Source organism: Haemorhous mexicanus, chromosome 28 (assembly GCF_027477595.1).
Source record: "Haemorhous mexicanus isolate bHaeMex1 chromosome 28, bHaeMex1.pri, whole genome shotgun sequence".
Taxonomy (NCBI): Eukaryota; Metazoa; Chordata; class Aves; order Passeriformes; family Fringillidae; genus Haemorhous; species Haemorhous mexicanus.
In genome coordinates this window covers 1,726,720-1,746,117 of record NC_082368.1, presented here as the reverse complement: position 1 = coordinate 1,746,117, position 19,398 = coordinate 1,726,720, and the positions used below count along the sequence as shown (strand labels likewise).

Here is a 19,398-nt window from a genome sequence, read left to right as displayed (position 1 = left end):
CCCACCCCTAGACACCCCCAGACACCTGACGGGAATTGTAGTCCTGGCCCCAGCGCAGCCCGGCCCCCGCAAGCCCACGCAGACTACCACTCCCGACATGCCTCGCGGCCAGCCGGCCAATCGCGGCGCGCTTTGTTGCGGGGGTGCGGCACGCGCGGAGGCCCCGTTCAAGATGGCGGACGACAGTGAGACAGCAGTGAGGCGGCCACCGGCGAGGCCTTCGCGGCCGGCGGCGGAGGAGAACGACCACGAGCATTGCAGCGACTGCGAGAACGAGGCGGAGCATGGCTCCAACCGGGGGTGAGCGGCGGCCGGGACCGCTGGCCACGGCGGCGGCCGGGCCCATTGAGGCGAGGAACGGCCGGGAAGTGAGAGGCGCCCCGCCCCTTGCATGCGCTGATTGGTCGCTGGGCAGCATGCCGGGCAGCGATTGGCCTAGGCGCCGGTCAGTCTGGCGGGGGGGGCGGTGCCGCTGGCGCCCATTCACGCCCGCTGCGGGAGCGTGTCCGAAGCTCAGCAGGGTCGGGCGCGGCCGCGGCGTGGATGGGTGACGGCCGTGGTACCTGCGGGGAGGCCGGGACGGGGCCGCGAGTGCCTTTTTCGGGCAGAAATGAACCCATTTAGCAGCTCTTCGTGGACTTGCGTTAGGGTGTGTCTCCCCGCATTCCCTCTGCCCTCCCGCAGAAGCCTCAGCCCACTCGTGGCATCTCCATCCCCGCGGTGACACCCAGGGTGGTGGCACGGTGGCATGCGTGATGCTGCTTTCCGGAGCATGTGGCATCCCCGGAATAATCCCGGGTTTCTGCACACTCATCCTGTCGTTATCCTAAACACAGCCCAGGGTTTTGCAAAGCTCTGCCTACATTGTCTCGTGGTTGGAGGAGCGCAGCCTCCGGGGTATATGGAATGGTGGAATAACAACAACAGGGCAGGGAGCGAGCAGAGGCAGCGAGGCAGGTCCTTATCTCAGTAGGGAAGAGCTGGAATGCTTAACGTAGCACCCTCATTACTCACTGCCTTAATTAATACGGTGCAGAGCTGCCTCACCATGCCTGGGATTTGGGGGAGAGGCTCTGTCCTCGTTCCTGCTGGGAATGGCAACATCAAAGTGTGGCTTTCCAGAGGTTCCCGGTGGTTTTCACTTAGTTTTTCCTGCACCTGAGACTCCCTGGGCTCCTCCTGCTCTCCTGGTGCTGCTTCCGCAGCCCTGCAGAGCAGAGACCATGGGCTTGGAGAACCCTTCTCCCTCCAATCCCGCCTGCCCAGGAACCAAAGTGAATAAAAGGTCACACAAGAAATATCACAGAGGCTTTTTTTATGACAGCCCAGCTGCCCATTTATATTTCATTTGCCTCCCGGGTGTGGCACCGTGTCTCAGTTTAATCGGTTTAGCTGTGCTTGGGGAGATTTTTATTTTCTTTCCCTCTGACATGATTAGGTTTGTGGAAGCCAGAGCTGAGCACAGGAGACATGGTGCTCAATCACTGCTGCTCCCCAGCCCAGCAGTTCCTCCTGCCCTTTGCCAGGAAAAGGTGTTTTCTGGAGCCCTCCTGGTGTCCTGGACATCACTGTGGCCACCTCGCGGAGCTGGGCCACCACAAGCAGCCTGGGGAATATCCAGTAGGAAATAGTTTGGATAGCTTGGGAAATAACACCAAAAGCGTGGCTGGTGGGTACATAAGGAGCACGAGGCAGGGAGGCTTTGGAGCTCTCTGGCAAACTCCCAAAAACCACCAGGGAGAGACCAAGTGGTGGGAAGGATGATGGTTTTCCTACTGGGTGCACAGTCATTAATTCTGTTGATTCCATACCATCCATCCCATTGCAGGAGGGTGTGGGAGTGTTTCCAGTCACCTCAGTGACGCTGTCCCCAAAAACAGGGCAAGGGAAGGGCTTTGAGCTGCCAGGCTTTGTACAGCCACACTCAGAGCCCTTCCTGTGCCAGTTTGTGCTGGGAGTCACTGGATTTTGGCCCTGAGGTTTAAAACATAAAAGTATTCTTTAGTGAAAGCAATATTTCCTTTCCTTTTAAGGACAGGAAAGAGGAATTGAGTTTCCTCAGCCTCAGTCCTGGGTCAGCACAGGGAAGTGGCTGCACTGCTCTCTGCTGTGCCTCTCCAAGCTGATTTTCCAAAGAAAATAATCCCACCTGGTTATTTTTCATGTTTCCTTTTGTGTGGAGGGAGCTTCTGCTGTGTCCCTGGTGGCTGTGGAGGATTTATTCCCTGGATCTGGAAAGGCAGGAACCTGCATGGGCTCAGCCTGGTGGGGTTTGTCACCTCCCAGGCACTGAGAGCAGTGTGACAGCAAGGATGGGAGTGTCCCAGTCCCCTGAAACAGTTCAGAACCACCTAGGGAAGCTGTTCCAGGCTGGAAGAGTTTAGGAGTGCCCTGTGGCACAGCTGGATGGGGTGTGAGGGGGCAGAGGGGCTTTTGCAGAGGGGCTGCAGTGGGTTTGGCAATCCCTGCCTGCTCTTGGCCACAAGAAGGGGTTCCTGGGACAGGCACTGAGCTCCAGCAGGTGGGATCAGCTATAGGTGTAGGGAGCACAGTGCTGGCATGCTGGGCTCTGGGAGCTGAGCTCTGCCATCTGGAGATCCTCCCTTCCTCCCTGCCACAGCCCCTAACGAGATTACAGAGATTACAGCCTAAGCACCGTGCCTGATTAGCCCCTGGAATGGCAGAAGGATTTTCCAGCACCTAAATACAGAGCAGGGATCTACTCCTTCTCATCTGACACTTTCAGCCTCCCACCAGGCTGAGGGAGCTGCCCACAGCTGGAGTTGTTCCCCTTGTGCTTCCTCCCTCAGATTTGGGAGCACCCATGGAGCCAGGGATGATGAGTGGGTGCTGAGCACCAGTTTGTTACTGGGTGAGTCTGGTGTTTTCCAGCCTCTAGAGGGGCTGAGCTGGTGGAGGAGAGCCAGTCTGGGCAGGTCTCTGAACAAGCCTGGTTGCTGTCTTTAAGTGCTTCCAAATATCTATTTTCAAGACCACTCAGGTCACAGGGATGGTTTTCTGGGCAGTGGTTGGGGCTGGAGCCTTTGCCTTCAATATGAGGAGCCACCTGGAAACAGAAAAGGAGGGATTGGAGTAATGGCCATGGTGGTGGGGAAAAGTGCTTTCCTTAGCTAGAAAAGAGACCATGGTGATCCCACAGTGGGCTGGGAGATGTTTGCACAGTGCAGCCAAGGTACCTTTGTCCAGCTCCTTCATCTCTCAGTGCACCTCAGAATTCAAAGGAATATGGGAGGAATAAAAGGCTCAAGTGCAGCTGGGAAGGCTGTGGGATGTGGGATGTGTGATGTGGGACGTGGGATGTGAGCTGGGCTGGCAGCTCACCCCTCCTGGGGATGAAACTGCTCCAGCCCTCTCAGCTTTGTCAGGCCAGCTGCAGTAGCTGAGATTTTGGATGGTGGTGGCTTGTCCCAGGACACTGGTGGGGCATTGTCATTAATTTGGGGAGTATCTGGGTGGTGTAGCTACCCTGGAGAAAGGAGATATTTGCTTTCCTAAATAGATTTAAAATAGAAAATACCTGTAATTGTTGCTTCCCTGGGTGTAGTGAGTGAGACCTTTGGGTTTTCCTGCACTTTCCTACATGCTGGTGCCTCTTCTGCCAGGTTGGTTTTCATCTCCTGGCTGGAGCGGGGCCCTTCCCCAGGCCATGCCACCTGGAATGCAAAACCTCATCCCACCTTCTGCCACCCTGATTTCCTCCAGGTCACAACAGCTTTGCTCATAAATCAGGGAGGAATTTTCTCAGAGCTTTCACCTGCAAGCCCGGCGTGCTTGGGCTGAGCTCATTAGCACCAAGCTGGGAGTTGGCAGCTCTGATTTATGAAGCAAAGCTATGCTGACAGAGTATGAGGGGAGCATTTTGTCTGTCACAGCTGACACCTGCAGCATCCCAATGTGCAGGTGAGCTGGGAACACGTGTCCCTCCCCTTTGGAAGGGGCAACTTCCAGTGTCAGCCCTTGGGGTGTGCTCAGGAATCCTCCTGGTGCTGTCAGTTTGTGGTGTCAGAATTGATAGGAAATGGTTTGGATGTGTTTATTGCAGCTCCAAGGTGGCTTTGCTCATCCCAGGACTTCGGTGTGGCCAGGATTTGCCTGTGCTCCTCCCCAGAGAATTAAAAAAGCCATCACACATTTGTCACTAAATCAATAGTGGTGTCAGCAGTGCTGTGCTGGCATTGCTGCTGCTGTCATGTCCAAGCAGCCTGTCCCAGGTGGAGGCAAAGCCCTTTCCTGGCAGTGGGAGGGAAGGTGAGATTCTCCCCAGGGATGGTGCAGCAGCACCACAGGCTGTGGGTCCTTGGAGCTGCTGGTCCTTGGATTTGAGCTGTGGCTTTGCTCCTGCTCCCCTCCCTTCATGTTCTTCTGGAGAAGAAGGGGGGCTTCTCTTCACCCCCTTTTGTGGAGCAGCTTGCCCTGAACCACTGCTTGTTCCCACACCAGGCATGCTCCATCTCCAGGTGTCCCACACAGGCTCTGCTGATGGATGGGGATCCTTTTCCCCAGCTGTGCTGTCTGCAGAGGCTCTGCTGCTCTTCAGGTTTCATCCAGAGGAAAAGCTTCCCCAGCCCAGCAGCTCTGTGTCCTGCAAACCATCCTTCTCTGCTCCCCAGGGCAATGCAGCCCATCATGTTGGCTTTCTCTTCTACATCCCAGCTTCATCCCTCCAAAAACATTTCTCCATCCATATTTCCCCAGTTTCATAACCTTGCTGCTCAGCCCAGCATGGAGTGGTTGGGTTGGAAGGGACCTTGAAGATCATCCAGTTCCACCCCCCTGCCTTGGGCAGGGACGCCTTCCACTTACATTTCTTCAAGCTCTGTTTTCCTCCCAGCTCCTTGTTGTGGCCTTGCTGAAATAAATAATTGGATGCTGCTCCAACAAATTTTCCAACACGTTTCTTCTTTTTTTCCTGCTCTACCCTCTTCACCACTATCTTGTGTTTGGTTAAGACATGAAACTCTGCTTTTGTGGGGAGATTCCAGGCTGGTGCCTCTGGGCAGGTCAGATCTGTGGGGTTGTCCCTGCTGTGGGAGTTGTTTTGGGCTGCAAGGAGGGGGACTCCTGTGTTGTAGAGTACAAATGCACTGGCTGTATGCTGACTCCTGACAGAGCTGAGCCATGTGCTGGCAGCTGGCAGAGCTCTCCTGGCCCTGCTCCTTCCACTCAGACCTGCTCTAGCCTCTCCAGGAGTGCATTTCCCCCTGAACCCTGAGTGTCTCAGAGGCTGTAGCCAGCTCCTAGCTCCCCCATAACAGTGACTGTCCTGTGTCAGGTCATTCCATGCAGGATCACAGGATCACCATCACGAGTTGCCCTCTGCCATGCTGGGAGCAGGCACCTCTCCTGGGTTTTGGCACCAGGATGCTACTGGAACAAAGGCCAGGCTCAGTGAGGGCTTTCACACCAGCAGCTGTTTGGGGATGATGATGATCTGCATATCCAGGGCTGCCCTGCAGCTCTGGAAGGAGGAGCTGTGCCCTGGTGTGGGCACTTCCCACCCTGCTCTCCCAGGGATTTGCTCTTCACCCTCAGTTTTCCAGCTCCAGGATAACAATGAAGTAATTTCCCAATGATCAACCACATCTCCCTAGAGCATCACCTCTGCACGTGAGGTGACACTTGGCACTGTGTCCTTGGCCAGTGACCTCTCTGTGGTGCCTGAACCTGCTCTGGGCCCTTATCCCTGGGGCTGGATCAGTCTTTTCTGCTTCTACATCCATCCTTGGGCTCAGAGAAGAGGAAAAAGCCAAAGCTGAGCATCCCACCACTCCACAGGGTGGATTTGGGCATGGGTGGCAGAGCAGGGCACAGTCCCCACTGCCCAGCACACCTGTGGGGTGGGAGGTGTTAGTGCTGGTCCCTTTTTGGGGGCTCCCAGGGAGTTCTGTGCCGTGGGGTGGGCACTTGGCTGCACCCTCTGTGCACGGAGCATTCCCCTTCCTGGAGACTTGGACTCGGCAGGAGTTTGCATTTTCTTTAGAGTACCTCAGAAACCAACCAAATGTTCTCCCAAAAGAAAACCCCAAGGCTCCAGTGATGTTTCTTTTGTTCCCCAGGGGCCTGAGTCCAGCAAATGACAGTGGAGCCAAGAAGAAGAAAAAGAAACCCAAACGGAAGAAAGAGAAGGGAGGAGGAGACCAGCCTGACCAGGCTCAGGACCAGCCAGTGAAGGTGACCAACCCCTTCCCAGAATCCTGGCCCCCCCACAACAGCCAGCCCCATCCCAAACCCCTCCACTGTTACTTAGGCCAAGGAAAGAGTTCCCAGCCCTGGTTTTAGGCACTTGGTTGCTCAAAAAACTTCAGATTTAGAGCGATTTCTCCATGTGTGGGAATTCCTGTTGGTGCAGAAGGTGTTTGCAGAGCACTCCAGGGGTAATGCAGTCCTTGGCTGGATATCTCAGCCAGTTCCAGGGTCAGACTAGGACCTCTAAGTTATTCTTCCCAGACAGCAGCTGCCTGTCACAGGCAGGAGCTGCCACCTGCCAGGTGAGTCCTGCCTGCAGCAGCACAGGAGGGACATCTGGTGGTGTTGATTTTTTTGCTTAATGATCCCAAGAACTGCAGGTGGGGAGAGCAGGGTCCATCTTATACCTCTGGGCTTTGCCTGATCCTGTCCACCAGCCAGTGATTCAGGAAGCAGCATGGGACACACAGGGTTTGACCCTCCTGGCCCTCTTGTCCCCTCTGGTCCTGTGGCAGAGGGGACACATCTGCAGAGGCTGTTTTCTGTCTGATGCCAGTTCCTGTCCAAATATTTTGAATATTTTTTCCATCTGACACCGCAGAACTTAAAATTGGGGCTTTGTGTTTCTCAAACTAAATTCCTCAGGGATCAGAGAGGAGCTGGGGTTGGGAATTCAGTGCAGAGCCACCCTGAGGAAGAGGGGGATGAAAGTGTCTTTCATCTTGACTCAACCTCTCTGCCTTGTCCCAGTCTCTGGTGTCCAGGGACTCCTCTGGAAGCTGCAGTTTGTGGATACAGATCCAGCTGAGAGGGAGGAGGCCGAACAGTGAGAGAAAAGCCACTGAAAGCATCTCGAGTGCTGGTGTGGGTTGATCCATCTGTCTCTGCGGGGTGGCAGGTGGGGAGGTTTGCTCCTGGGGCTCACAGCACCCACTTAACTGAAGCTTAAAGCATTTTTCAGAAAATTCTGCCATCCCCTTTGTCCTGGGAGTGCCTAGAAGTCAGATCTAGGTGAGGGGCAGGTGGCTGCTGAAAGGGTTCATGCATCCTGTCAAGGATTGAGGATAGGAAGGGAGGTTCCTGCCTGCTCTCCTTTTCCTGCCAGCACCCCATGACAGGATCAGCTCCAGGTTCCTCTAATGAGGAGCCCACATGCAGAACTGGAGGCTCAGCTTACTCATTTTGTCTTTCCACCCTCCTTCTGTGCCCTCAGGTGAACTCTTTACCTGCTGAGAGGATCCAGGAGATTCAAAAAGCCATCGAGCTCTTCTCTGTAGGTCAGGGACCTGCCAAAACCATGGAGGAAGCCAGCAAGAGGAGCTACCAGTTCTGGGACACACAGCCAGTGCCCAAGTTAGGTATGTGTAGCCCCTAGACATCCTGTGAGCCCTGGGGAAGCCTTGTGGTCCCCAGGCTGCTCCAGGAAGCCGTTAGAGAAGCCTGGAGGTGCTGAGCTGTGGCCACCACGTGAGTCCCTGCCTGGCCTGGGCTTCAAAGGCACCAAAACCACTTCCCCACCATTCAGCAGCATGGGCTAGGTGGATGGGGAGGGTCTGAAATGTGCAAACACTTCAGGGGTACAGAGGGACAAGGATCCCCTTCAGACATCTCACCTGATGCCTCCTGCATTTGCATCCCTTAATCCCAGTCCTTAGCCCTGGAGTTGGCTCTCCCCAGCCCTCTGTAGCCAAGTTTTGTATGTGGTGTTGCCACATGCTAAGCTGGGCTCAGAGCTGTCCAGCTCTCCCCCTCCTGGGAGCTGGAGCTTCCCAGGCAGAGATCCTTGGTGGGGAAGGGAACTTGGGGTGAGCTGGGGCTGGGTGGTGCTGGGAGCAGCTCTGGGAAGCAGGGCCAGTGCTGAGCTGCCACATCCTTGTTCTGCTGGGCTCACATCCTTCCCTGGCACAGGCAGGAGAGGGGAAGCACAAACATCAAAGCAGCTCCACCCCAAGCTGCCATGAGCATCTAAGGAGGGGGAGCCATCTCTTGGTCCCCTGTGAACATCCCAGTGGTGCTTCCCAGCTCTGGGCCTTGCTCCAGCCCTTCCTCTTGCTCCTGACAGCCTGTGGCAGTGATCTGCCAGTGGCACCATGGCAGGAGCTCTCAGCAGACATGCCAGGAGAGCTGTCTGTCTGGAAGGAGCATTCCCAGGCTGATTGGGGTGCCTGGGATAACTTTACTTTAGTCTCTCCTCATCTGCATCCCCCAGAGCTCAGGGGAACTAGAAAGTGAGTCCAAGCCCACAGGTTCTAGATTTATCCAAAACTTGTCACGGCTTCAGACTGGCTGCTCTTCAGTATTTTCCCTTCATGGGTTTTTGTCCCTTTTGCTGCAGGTGCAGTGTTTGATTCCCATTCCATGTGTCCACACCACTGTGAGGCTTTTTTGGGTCTCAAAAACTTTCCTGGGAGCACCAGTCTTGGCTTTAGGTTGGGAAAATCACAGTGAGATGGCACATGGTCATGTGAGACAGCAGAGTCTTGCATTTGCCCTTTTTTTCCAAGGATACTGGGCACGGGAAACATCATTTCTGCTTGGGAAACCCCTGGGGAAAGGGTGGAAGGTGTCTCCTGGAGAGTGGGAGGCACAAAGCAGCTTGTTCCTCCCAGCACCAGGCTGGTGGCTGTCCCTGGCTGCTGGCCACTCACTGTGTCCCAGCACTCCTGGTCCTGGAGTGCTCTGACACAGGGCATTGTGGGCATGGGGCTATTTAGGGCTGGATAACAGAAGTGCTGTGGGATTTTTGGGGCCAGATCTCAAAACAGTTCAGCACCTGCTCAGAGCAGAGAGGGCAGCCAGGGGTGAGTGTTTCTGGAAGCTGCCTGGGGTGGGTGTGATGGGGGAAGTTCTTGCTCCGGGCTTTCATCACCTCCTCATTGCTTGGGAACCTTTTCAATGCCTTTTTAAGGGAATTCCTAATTAGCACAACTTGCTTCTCTTGGCAGCACTGAAGGGATGCTGCTGGACTGACATCCCTGAGGCAGCCAGAGCTCGAGCTGACACCTCCTGGCTGAATCAGGGCCTTTAGGAGTCAGTGCTTTTACAACAAAAGTTGTGTTGTTTGCTGCAGCTCTTCTTCAGGCACAGTGGGCACAGTGACACTTGCCAAGTGGCAGTGGCCAGAGCTGGCAGGAGAGCACTGTCCCATGGAGGGGCTCCCAGGGAAGTGCTGGCCCAGGCTGGGATTGTGGGGATGGGGAAGGATCAGGCACCACGTGTGGAGCTGGAGGATGCAGCTGTGGCTGTGTTTGGTCCCCCAGTGGGTTCCAGCCTTGCTCTGGAAGTTTTGATTCCCTGCCCATTGTCACATCCCAAACTAGGTGGGTGAAGTGACAATCCCTGTCTGCCACTGCAGGGGTGGGACATGAGGCGTGTTGGACACCAGATTGAGGTGTTGTGGAGGCTTGGCCTCACACAGCAGAGAACTTCTGTAGGAGTGTGCCCCTTGTTGACAGAGTGACAAAACTATCTTTTGTCCTCTTAAAAAGGAAAAAAGCTCAGAAGTTTCTTTCCTCTATTAGTGAAAAAGACACCTCATAGGACCTGGGGGACTTCACCTCAAACTTAAGGATAGTTAATTGGACAGGAGCCAAAAAGGCCTGCCTAAGCAATTTACTAGAAAAAGAAGAGAACAAAGAAACCAATTTGTGAGGCTTTTGTGAGGTGTTTTACCAGGAGCAAGAACCTCTTGCACCTGGCTTGGTTTTTCTCTGTAAAGAGTTTTGTTATTTTGCCTTTTATTAAAACCTTTTTGTTTCCAATACTACCACACAAGCCATCCTGTTGATTTGATGCCTCCAAAGGTAGCTGAGCTATCTTGGGTGAGTAATAGACCTCCAAGAGCTTAGGAGACCTGGCTGGAGGAGACCTGTTGGGGACCCAGGACATTCCTCTGGCTGCCCTGGGTGATCCGAGACCCTGGCAGGGGCTCAGAGACCCTGGCATGGAGTCAAAGACTCCTTTTGTGCCTTTGATTTTAGCCCATGGAAACAATTACCAACTTTGTGTGAAGAGTTACAAGCCACAAGAATTTGAGTAGAATGATAGTGAATTTGTCAAAGGGTGAAAAAGTAGAATTTTGGGGATTTAGAAGGGGGTTCAAGAAGCAAGATGGAGGGATCTGGGCAAAGTAGAATTTTGGGGATTTAGAATGGGGGTTCAAGAAGCAAGATGGAGGGGATCTGGGCAAAGTAGAATTTTGGGGATTTAGAATGGGGCTTCAAGAAGCAAGATGGAGGGGATCTGGGCATGTCCTGTCCTTCTTTTTGTCCTCCATCTTCTGCTGGGATGGTGGCATTCTGGATTGGTTTAGAGTAGAGACAGACTGTCTAACATAGGTGATCAGTATTGGAAAATTATTGTAAATAAAGTACAGGTAGTTGTATAAAAAGTTAACACCATCCCAAGGGCAGGGACTGTGCCACAACCCAACCTGCTGGACAGACCTCAGCAGGTCAGAGAGAGAATGGAATAGATAAGAGAAAATAAACAACCCTGAAAAGCAGAACTGACGATCTCGACTTCTTCAGTCACAGGGCTGGGAAAAAGAGACTTTCTAATACCTTGGGGGTCATCTCAACCACAGAAACTCGAGAGAGACCCCTGTTTCAAACTTCTTCTTGTCTCCCTGCTCTGTCTTTCAGGAGAAGTGGTGAACACCCATGGCCCGGTGGAGCCAGACAAGGACAACATCCGCCAGGAGCCCTACACCCTGCCCCAGGGCTTCACCTGGGATGCCCTGGACCTGGGGGATAGAGGTGTGGTGAGTACAGGCAGCTCAGCACATTCATTTTGGAGTGTCTTGGTTGGCAGTTCAATGCTTGGGCTGTTGGAGATGGTTTTGGGGATGGAAATGTGTCCTTCAGCACAGCAGGTGACACTGTGGCTCTGTCACACCTTGGGCTTGGATGGGTCTGACTCCCCCCACTGCAATTCCATCCTACCTTGGGCAGCTTGGCCTGGTTTTTCCAAGGGGATGTGAGGATGCCTGAAGCCTGGAGTTCTCCTGTGAGAACCCCCTTTAGAGCATGACCCACCTCCCTGGGAGGTGACACAGGGCTTACCTGTGTCCTGCTGCTCCCCCTGCTCTGTGTGACACCACTCCAGCACCCCGCAGCAGGGGCATGGCTGCACACGGTGCCCCAGTGCTGTGGCCACACTTTAAGTGCTCTGGGTCCTGACTGGGGGCAGCTGATGACTGAGTGAGCTCCTTAACCTGAGTGCTCTGTGCTGCAGCTGAAGGAGCTGTACACCCTTCTCAACGAGAACTACGTGGAGGATGATGACAACATGTTCCGCTTTGATTACTCGCCCGAGTTCCTGCTGTGGTGAGTGGCACCAGCAGTGCAGAGCAGGGGTGTGGGATGCTGACAAGCCTGATCCCCGTGACAGAGCTGCAGCTGCCTTTGCTTATGCCATCTCCCTTCTTCCTGAGATGTCCCTTCCCCATCTGTCACTGTGTATGGTGTCCCAGGGACATGGTGAGAGGGCCACAGTGAGTCACCCAGCCCTGCCTGCCTCTGGCTCCTTTGAGATATGGGAGCTTAAACGTGGATTTTTCTCCTCTTTGGTTTGATCCCTCAAGTGTTTGTGAAAATCTCTGTAGCTGAGGGACTCCTCAGTGCCCTGGAGCTGTGGGTTGTAGGCAGCTGTAAGCAATTACCCTTGGAGTCCTGTTGCAGCAGAGCTGCTGTTTCCTCGGGGTGTTCCTGAATTGAAGAACAGAGATTTCCTCCTGTGTCCCTAGTGAGGACTGGCTGTGGGGTGCAGGAATTGCCCTGGATCCCAACAGTCCTTGTCACATCACTGTCACTCTCTCATCCTCTTGCTGGCCAGCAGGAATCAGGGTGTCCCAGGGCAGGGTGGGAGGCAGGAGCAGGTACACCAGGGACCATGGGTGGGAGGTGACTGCTGAGGTGTGTCCCCTCCCCAGGGCACTGCGTCCTCCAGGCTGGCTGCCCCAGTGGCACTGCGGGGTCCGAGTGGTCTCCAGCAAGAAGCTGGTGGGATTTATCAGCGCCATTCCAGCCACCATCCACATCTATGACACGTGAGTGCTGCTGCATTTCTCATCCTGCCCCTTGCTGGGGCTTTGGGAGTGCTCAGGGAGTCTGGCTCCATTGTCTTCCCCAGCACACAGCCAGACCTGCACCCTTCAGCTTTGGAGATGTTTTGCTGCTTGGAGGGGAAGGTGGGGGGATATAGAAGGGTTGGCAGGGAGGTTCTGGGCAGGGGCATCTGGTAGTTAACCATTGTGAAGGCTGTTTTCCTCAATGAGGTGGGTTAACTTAGGGCTCTGGCTTACAGAAATCATCCAGGGCTAGATGGAGATGTAGAATCATGAAGTATCCTGAGCTGGAAAGGGTCTCCAGGGATCATCCAGTCTGGCTCCTAGCCCTGCACAGGGCAGCCCAGCAATCCTCCCTGTCCCTGAGAGCATTGTCCAGCTCTCCTGCAGCTCTGGCAACCTTGGGGCTGTGACCATTCCCTGGGCAGGAGATTCCCTGGGCAGTGCCCAGCCATCCTCTGAGGCGAGAACCTTTCCATAATGTGCAACCTGACCCTCCCCTGACACAGATTCAGACCATTTTGCCTGGGAATCCCTGGGTGACAGCTTAAGGGAGGGTTCTCCAAAAGCAGCCCCTGCCCCTTCCCTGAGGCATTGACTCCTCATTCCCTCGGAGGGGTTTGGAGGTGGATTGCCCAGGGCGTTGGTCTGACCCTCCCAGGTCAGGACAGTCAAGCCTCATGCTCTGCATTGTTTCTTCCCCAAGAGAGAAGAAGATGGTGGAGATAAACTTCCTGTGTGTCCACAAAAAGCTGCGCTCCAAACGGGTGGCTCCGGTTCTGATCCGTGAGATCACGAGGAGGGTGCATCTAGAGGGAATCTTCCAGGCTGTTTACACTGCAGGGGTGGTGCTGCCAAAGCCTGTGGGGACTTGCAGGTGAGTGTCTGTGGCTCTCCCAAGACTTCTGTCTGCAGACCTTCCCTTCATGTGCTCCCCTCTGTGGCCAGTGTGGGATTCCCCGGGACAGGGGAGAGTGGTCCCAGTCCAGGTTTCTCCTCCCATGCTGTCCTTCCAGGATTAAGTGCAGTGGCTTTGCTAAAGCTGCTCATGTAACACAGGAGAGGAGGCTTTGGCAGCAGAATCACTTCAGAACTGTGTTGCTCTCTGTGGGGAGCTGCTGGCCTGATGTTCTCACTTGCCCCTGCAGCCCCCCCGCTGCCCCAGAACGAGTCTCCCACTGCCAGTGTGTTTCTGCAGGTATTGGCACCGCTCCCTGAACCCTCGGAAACTCATCGAGGTCAAATTTTCCCACCTGAGCAGGAACATGACTATGCAACGCACCACGAAGCTGTACCGCCTGCCCGAGGTGGGTGCCAGCCAGAGCAGGGCTGGGGCTTGCTCCTCCCTGGGCAGGAGGCACAGAGGAGGTCGAGGTCAAGTCCTCTGCCTGGAGACCCAGCATTTGTTTCGTGTAGTAAATGGCTCTGTCAAGCAGTTGTGCTTTATTTAATCTTCATGTATTTTTGCCTGGGTGTCTGCATTTTAAGGGCAAATTCTTGCAGTTAGAGGATCCTGTGAGCTTTTGTTTGCTGGTGAGTCACAGCCTGTCGTTCTGGTAAAACGAGCAGGCAGATGTGACAGCCTTCATCTGTCCAAACACAGCGTCAGTGTGACCTTGGATCGAGTCAGTCCCTCATTCTTCAGTCACACTGATCAGTTCTGGCACTGCAGTTGTCCTGCTGGGGAAGTTCCCCAGCTGGAGGTGGAAGAGAAAGAAGCAAACTGCATTAAAATTGCCACTACCTTCCCTGACCTTGTTGGCTCCTTACTGCTACCCCTTTGGGGTGGAAAGTGCTGCTTTCATGCTGGGCAGCTCCCAGCTCCTGCCTCCCACAGCCTCACAGACAGCAGTTGCTGGGCTGGAGCTACTGGTTTTTGCATAGAAACTCAGCCCCAGAGCAGATCTGGGCTTGCTGAGCCATCCCAACCCTAAATTAGTAATTGAGGCCAACTGGGAATAGCATCTTGTGGAGCCTGGGACATGTCTCCCAGCCTGTGCCTGCTGTGAGTGGGAAAAGGAACCTGAGGGAAGCAGAGTTTATGTTGTTAGTGGCTAGGAGCACTTCCAGTGGGACCTGACCTGGCACTTGGGGGACTGGGACATGCTGTGCTCTCTGTGATCTTTACCATCAGTGTCACAGCAGATCACATCCGTCCTTTGCTGGGCACACAGGGCTGGGGGGCTGAAAATGGGCTGATCTAAGCAGAGAGTGTCTCTGTGCTGCTCACTGGAGAGCCCTTGGGTGATGAAAACCACTGTGTGTGCAAGCAATGAAACAACTTGTCCCACTTTCTGCAGACTCCCAAGACTCCTGGCCTGCGGCCCATGGAGCACAAGGACATCCCTGCTGTGCACAAGCTCTTGACTGAGTACCTGAAGCAGTTCCACCTGACACCCGTCATGAGCAGAGAGGAGGTGGAGCACTGGTTTGTACCTCAGGAGAACATCATCGACACCTTCGTGGTAGAGGTGAGGGCAGGAGCAGGATGGGAGGGCTGTTCTCCTGGGCTTTTGCCTCTACTGGAGCTGTGGGAGCCATCAGGGAGGAGCTCCATGCCCCTCCAGGATGGGAATTTGCTGGAGATGGTGCCTCTGTGCTGGGCCTGAGTCTCCCTGCAGCCACCACTCCAACTGGGAGAGCTCCTCTAAGGCTCTGGCCAGGCTTTATCCCAGCCTGAAATGTCATGTATGGGATTTTCAGGGTCCTCTGTGGTAGGAAGGAAATGATGAATCCGACTCCATGTTCTTAGAAGGCTAATTTATTATCATATCATATTCTATAATCTCATACTATACTATATCATACTCTACTATGTCTTATCATATCACATTATATATTACATGACATTACATGCTGTATAATATTTATTATATATTATATATACAATATATATCACATCTATTATATATTAGATATTATATGATATGCTATACTAAAACTTGCTAAAGAATAGAGAAAAGGATCCTTACAGAAGGCTCAACAAGACAATAATGAAAAACCTGTGACTCTTGCCAGAGTCCCAACATAGCTGATGGTGATTGGTCATTAAGTAAAAACAATTCACATGAAACCAATCAAACAATCACCTGTTGGATAAGCAATCTCCAAACCACATTCCAAAGCAGCAAAACACAGGAGAAGCAAATGAGATAATATTGTTTTCCTTTTCCTCTGAGGCTTCTCAGCTTCCCAGGAGAAGAATCCTGGGCAAAGCGGATTTTTCAGAAAATATGACAGTGACAGTCATGATGTCACTTCTGCCTTCCAGAGTGCCCCAGGAGAGGTGACAGACTTCCTGAGCTTTTACACCCTGCCCTCCACCATCATGAACCATCCGACTCACAAGAGCCTGAAAGCTGCCTATTCCTTCTACAACGTCCACACCAAGACGCCTCTCCTCGACCTCATGAGCGATGCGCTCATCCTCGCCAAGTCGGTGAGTGCTGCGCTGAGCCCTTCCCTGACCCACAGATGGGCCAGCTGAGAGGTGTTTTAAAAGCTTTTATTCCATTTTCTGTCTCATGTGAAGGGTGAGACAATACAGATGTTGTAATTCATGCCATCACAATCAGAAGCCAACTATTTCCTAATTACAATGCACTGTAAGTGTTTCTGGACCTATCAGCTTTTGCCACACCATGCTGTAAATGCCTTAAAGCCAGTCATCTAAAGTTACCCTTCATGGGTTCTACTATGTGAGCCTTCTGTCAAGCTTTAAGAATTCTTACAAATCCACTTCCCACAGGTGAGGGATGCAGGGATGGGCTGGCACTGTGGGACACTGGGCAGCTCGCAGGAGCTCACCAGGAAACTCACTGGGCAGCTCACTGCAGGCTGGCCACCCTTGGGTTTGTGGGAAGGGCTTGATCCCAGGAACTATAGAAATCCAAATCCAAAAGGATCTGCCGCCCAGGAGAGGGATGCTGGGGTACCTTGAACCTTGCAGCTTGTGGTGGTTACTCATGTCCTACAGCAAACAGTCTGTAGTAGTTGGATTGAGGGTGAGGACACCAAGGCTGAGCTCTTCTCTTTTTCTGGGATTCAAAGCCAGGCAGGAAAGGGGGCCAGGCTGCTCACAGGTGGGAGGAACTCCCCAGCACAAAAGCAGGAACTGATGGCTTCATGTCTCCCTGTGCAGAAAGGATTTGACGTCTTCAATGCACTGGATCTCATGGAAAACAAAACCTTCCTGGAGAAGCTGAAGTTTGGGATCGGGGATGGGAACCTGCAGTATTACCTGTACAATTGGAAGTGTCCCAGCATGGCACCAGAGAAGGTCAGTGCTGTGAGGAGGGGTCTTGTCCCCACAGCTCTGGGGACACGGGTTTGCTGTCACCCACACCTCAGCATTCCAGCCCAGCTGGTGTCCTTGCAGTGCCACACACAGTGAGGGTGGATCCCTCAGCCATCTCCCATGCCTGCAGAGTGTGTCCCTGGGGAAAAGCCCTCCACACTCATCTTCCAAAGCTAATTTTATTCCTGGACTAGTGCAGGTTCAGTCCTTCCCCTCACGCCAACTCCTTCCCTCTAAGGAAGGAGGCCAAGCACAGAGGAGATGGCAGAGGGCTGCAGGGTGACAGATGTGACACCGGGGGTTGTGACAGTCACCTGTGATCCCTCATGGGACCTGGGTGTCACTGCACAGCCCTGGGTGTCACTGTGTCCTGGTGGGCTGGGAGGAGCAGCCACCCCTCTGGAGAGAGCAGGCAGGCTAGAACAGCATCTGAGACAAAGGAGCTCTGCCACCACATGCAGGAGGCTGAGCCACGGGATCCCAGGATGTCATTTGTCCCCAGGGCCAGCAGCCTGTTCCCCACTGCTCCCAGAGCTGTGCTGGGTCCCCACCTGAGGCAGCCCCTGGTTGCTGCTGTCCCTCCACACCAGGGATGTGATTCAGCACCTCTCCAGTCCACAGGCACCTTGCAGAGGATGGTGCTTGAGAACCAGAATCTGCCCAGCTACATCACAGCTAATTAACAGCTAATTATTGCCTTGATGGCAGTCACAGGGCTTTGGTTCCCTGGTGTACAGCCAGGTCTGTCCCTGGGCACAAGCCCTGTGCCCTGAACCAGCCTCGCTTGCCTGCTGAGCCTCCTAGGAAGCCCCAGGAGGTTCCCAGGAGGTGTCAGCAATTCCTTCTTTAGCTGGGAGAACTGGGGCTGGGAGAGCCTGATGCTGGGAATGTTGCCTGTGGTGGGGCTGCCTCTGGGTCCACTGGGTCAGTGCATGACAGGCCACCAGCATGTCCTGGAGGGTCCCCAGCAGTGCCAGCTGCCTGCCAAGGGATGTGTCCAGGGACCAGGCTCTTGGGGAGCAGCTTGTCCCAAGTCACAGACTCATGAAATCGTTTGGGTTGGAAGGGACTTTAAAGGAGTTCCCTGCTCCACCCCTGCCATGGCAGGAACACCTTTCACTGTCCCTGGCTGCTCCAAGCCCTGTCCAACGTGGCCTTGGACACTTCCAGGGATGGGGCAGCCACAGCTGCTCTGGGCACCCTGTGCCAGGGCCCCACCCTCACAGGGAGGAATTTCTTCCCAGTATCCCATCTAACCCTGCCCTCTGGCAGTGGGAAGCCATTCCCCCTTGTCCTGTCACTCCAGGTCCTTGTCCAAAGTCCCTCTTGGTGGCCCTTTTGGCACTGGCGGGGGCTCTGAGGCCTCCCTGCAGCCTTCTCCAGGCTGAACACCCCCACCTCCTTGCAGAGGTGTTCCATCCCTCTACTCATCATGAGCTGAGAAACACCCTTGAGTCATGAATCAAGGCTGTCTCATAACCTGATGGGGCTTGTCACACCCCAAACATTGGTCACCTCCCCAGATCAGACCTGTGCAGGGCCCCTGGGCCCACTCAGCCACAAACTCAGGGCTCTGCTGTTCTCAAATACCCCCAGACCAGTGGGGAAACTGACACAGACAGCACTGAGCCCTCCCAGCATGGCTGGGAACAGAGCAGAGGGCACCTCCTGAGCCCAATTTCTATCCTGATCCCTGTTTCCAGGTTGGATTGGTGCTGCAGTAAGGGAGCCCTTGCCAGGAGAGCATGGAGGAGCCGGGCCTGAGGAGGTGCTGCCCTCATCCTTTCTGCCAAAGCCGGAGCCACGCCGGGAGAGGGGCGCCAGAGCCCCCGCTGCTGCCAGCCACCTCCCTGTTTGATTTATCTGCATCCTCCTAAAGACATGATCAAGGGAATGTAACTGCTGAAACTAGATCATGATTGGCATATAATGGATTTAACGGGTGAATAATAAAAGTATATATTATATATATTTTAAATCTCTCCTGTTCCCAACTGCCATGAGTTACATTCGGCTGCTGAAGGTCACCACTGGGCCGCTGGACTGGGACTTTTCTTCGTGGGGACAACTGAGGTTGATGCTGATGGTGGCTGCTGGCCAAACCCTGCTGCCTGCCCCGAGGGTGCTTCAGGCTCTCCCCTGCTTGGCTCTTTGCCCCAGGTTTGCTCCTGACTCCGTTAAGCAGGGCCCCTCCCCGGGCTCGGGAGCACGTCGAGATTCCTTTCCAAGGGCTATTTGTGCAAGAGATGCCTTGTCCCACCTCCTGCCCAGCCAGAGAGACTCCCCCCTTTCCTGCTGGACAGCAGTGCCCGAAGATCCAGGGGGGTTCAGCTCCAGAGCGTGGCCAGCACACCCCGCTCTGCTCGGGCTCCTGGGGCTCCTTCCCCTCAGCCTCCCCCGTGGGGCTGTGGGCAATGGGGATGCTCCGCTGCCACTGCCATACCTCCAGCCTCTCTGCTCAGCTGCTTTTCTCTGGAAGCATGGAAATATGGATACTCCATTGGCATCACCCCGGGGCTTCATCCTCCCCGGTGCCTCCACCACCAGCTCCCAGTGTCACCTCGTGCTGTGGGATCCGCCGAGAGAAAGGAAACGTTGTCATGGCAACCCTTCATCCCATCTGGGAGTGCCCGGACAGCCTCCTGCCATGTCCTGAGCCCAGAGCTCCGAGATGCTCCTGCCCACCCAGCCAAAGGTTTCCAAAGCTGCACACCAAGGCCAAGACCCCGTCTATGCACTCTCACATCTGCCTGTCCTGGCGTGTCCCTGTCACACCCCGTGGCACCACGGACCCTGAGAGCCTGTGCCCACCCCAGCCTGGACCTGT

At 54.4% G+C, this 19,398-nt stretch overlaps 1 protein-coding gene across 1 annotated transcript; it reads left to right on the top strand.

The window, feature by feature from the left end:
- The first annotated feature begins 93 nt into the window (after positions 1–93).
- NMT1 (N-myristoyltransferase 1) lies at positions 94–18,549 on the top strand. Its single transcript, XM_059869164.1, has 12 exons — positions 94–300; positions 6,078–6,192; positions 7,421–7,565; positions 10,851–10,969; positions 11,443–11,534; positions 12,140–12,256; positions 12,981–13,151; positions 13,473–13,581; positions 14,575–14,745; positions 15,546–15,713; positions 16,416–16,553; positions 18,275–18,549. The coding sequence occupies exons 1-12, from the start codon at positions 98–100 to the stop codon at positions 18,293–18,295; spliced, it is 1,569 nt and encodes a 522-aa protein (XP_059725147.1). The 5' UTR covers positions 94–97; the 3' UTR covers positions 18,296–18,549.
- Positions 18,550–19,398: the final 849 nt, after the last annotated feature.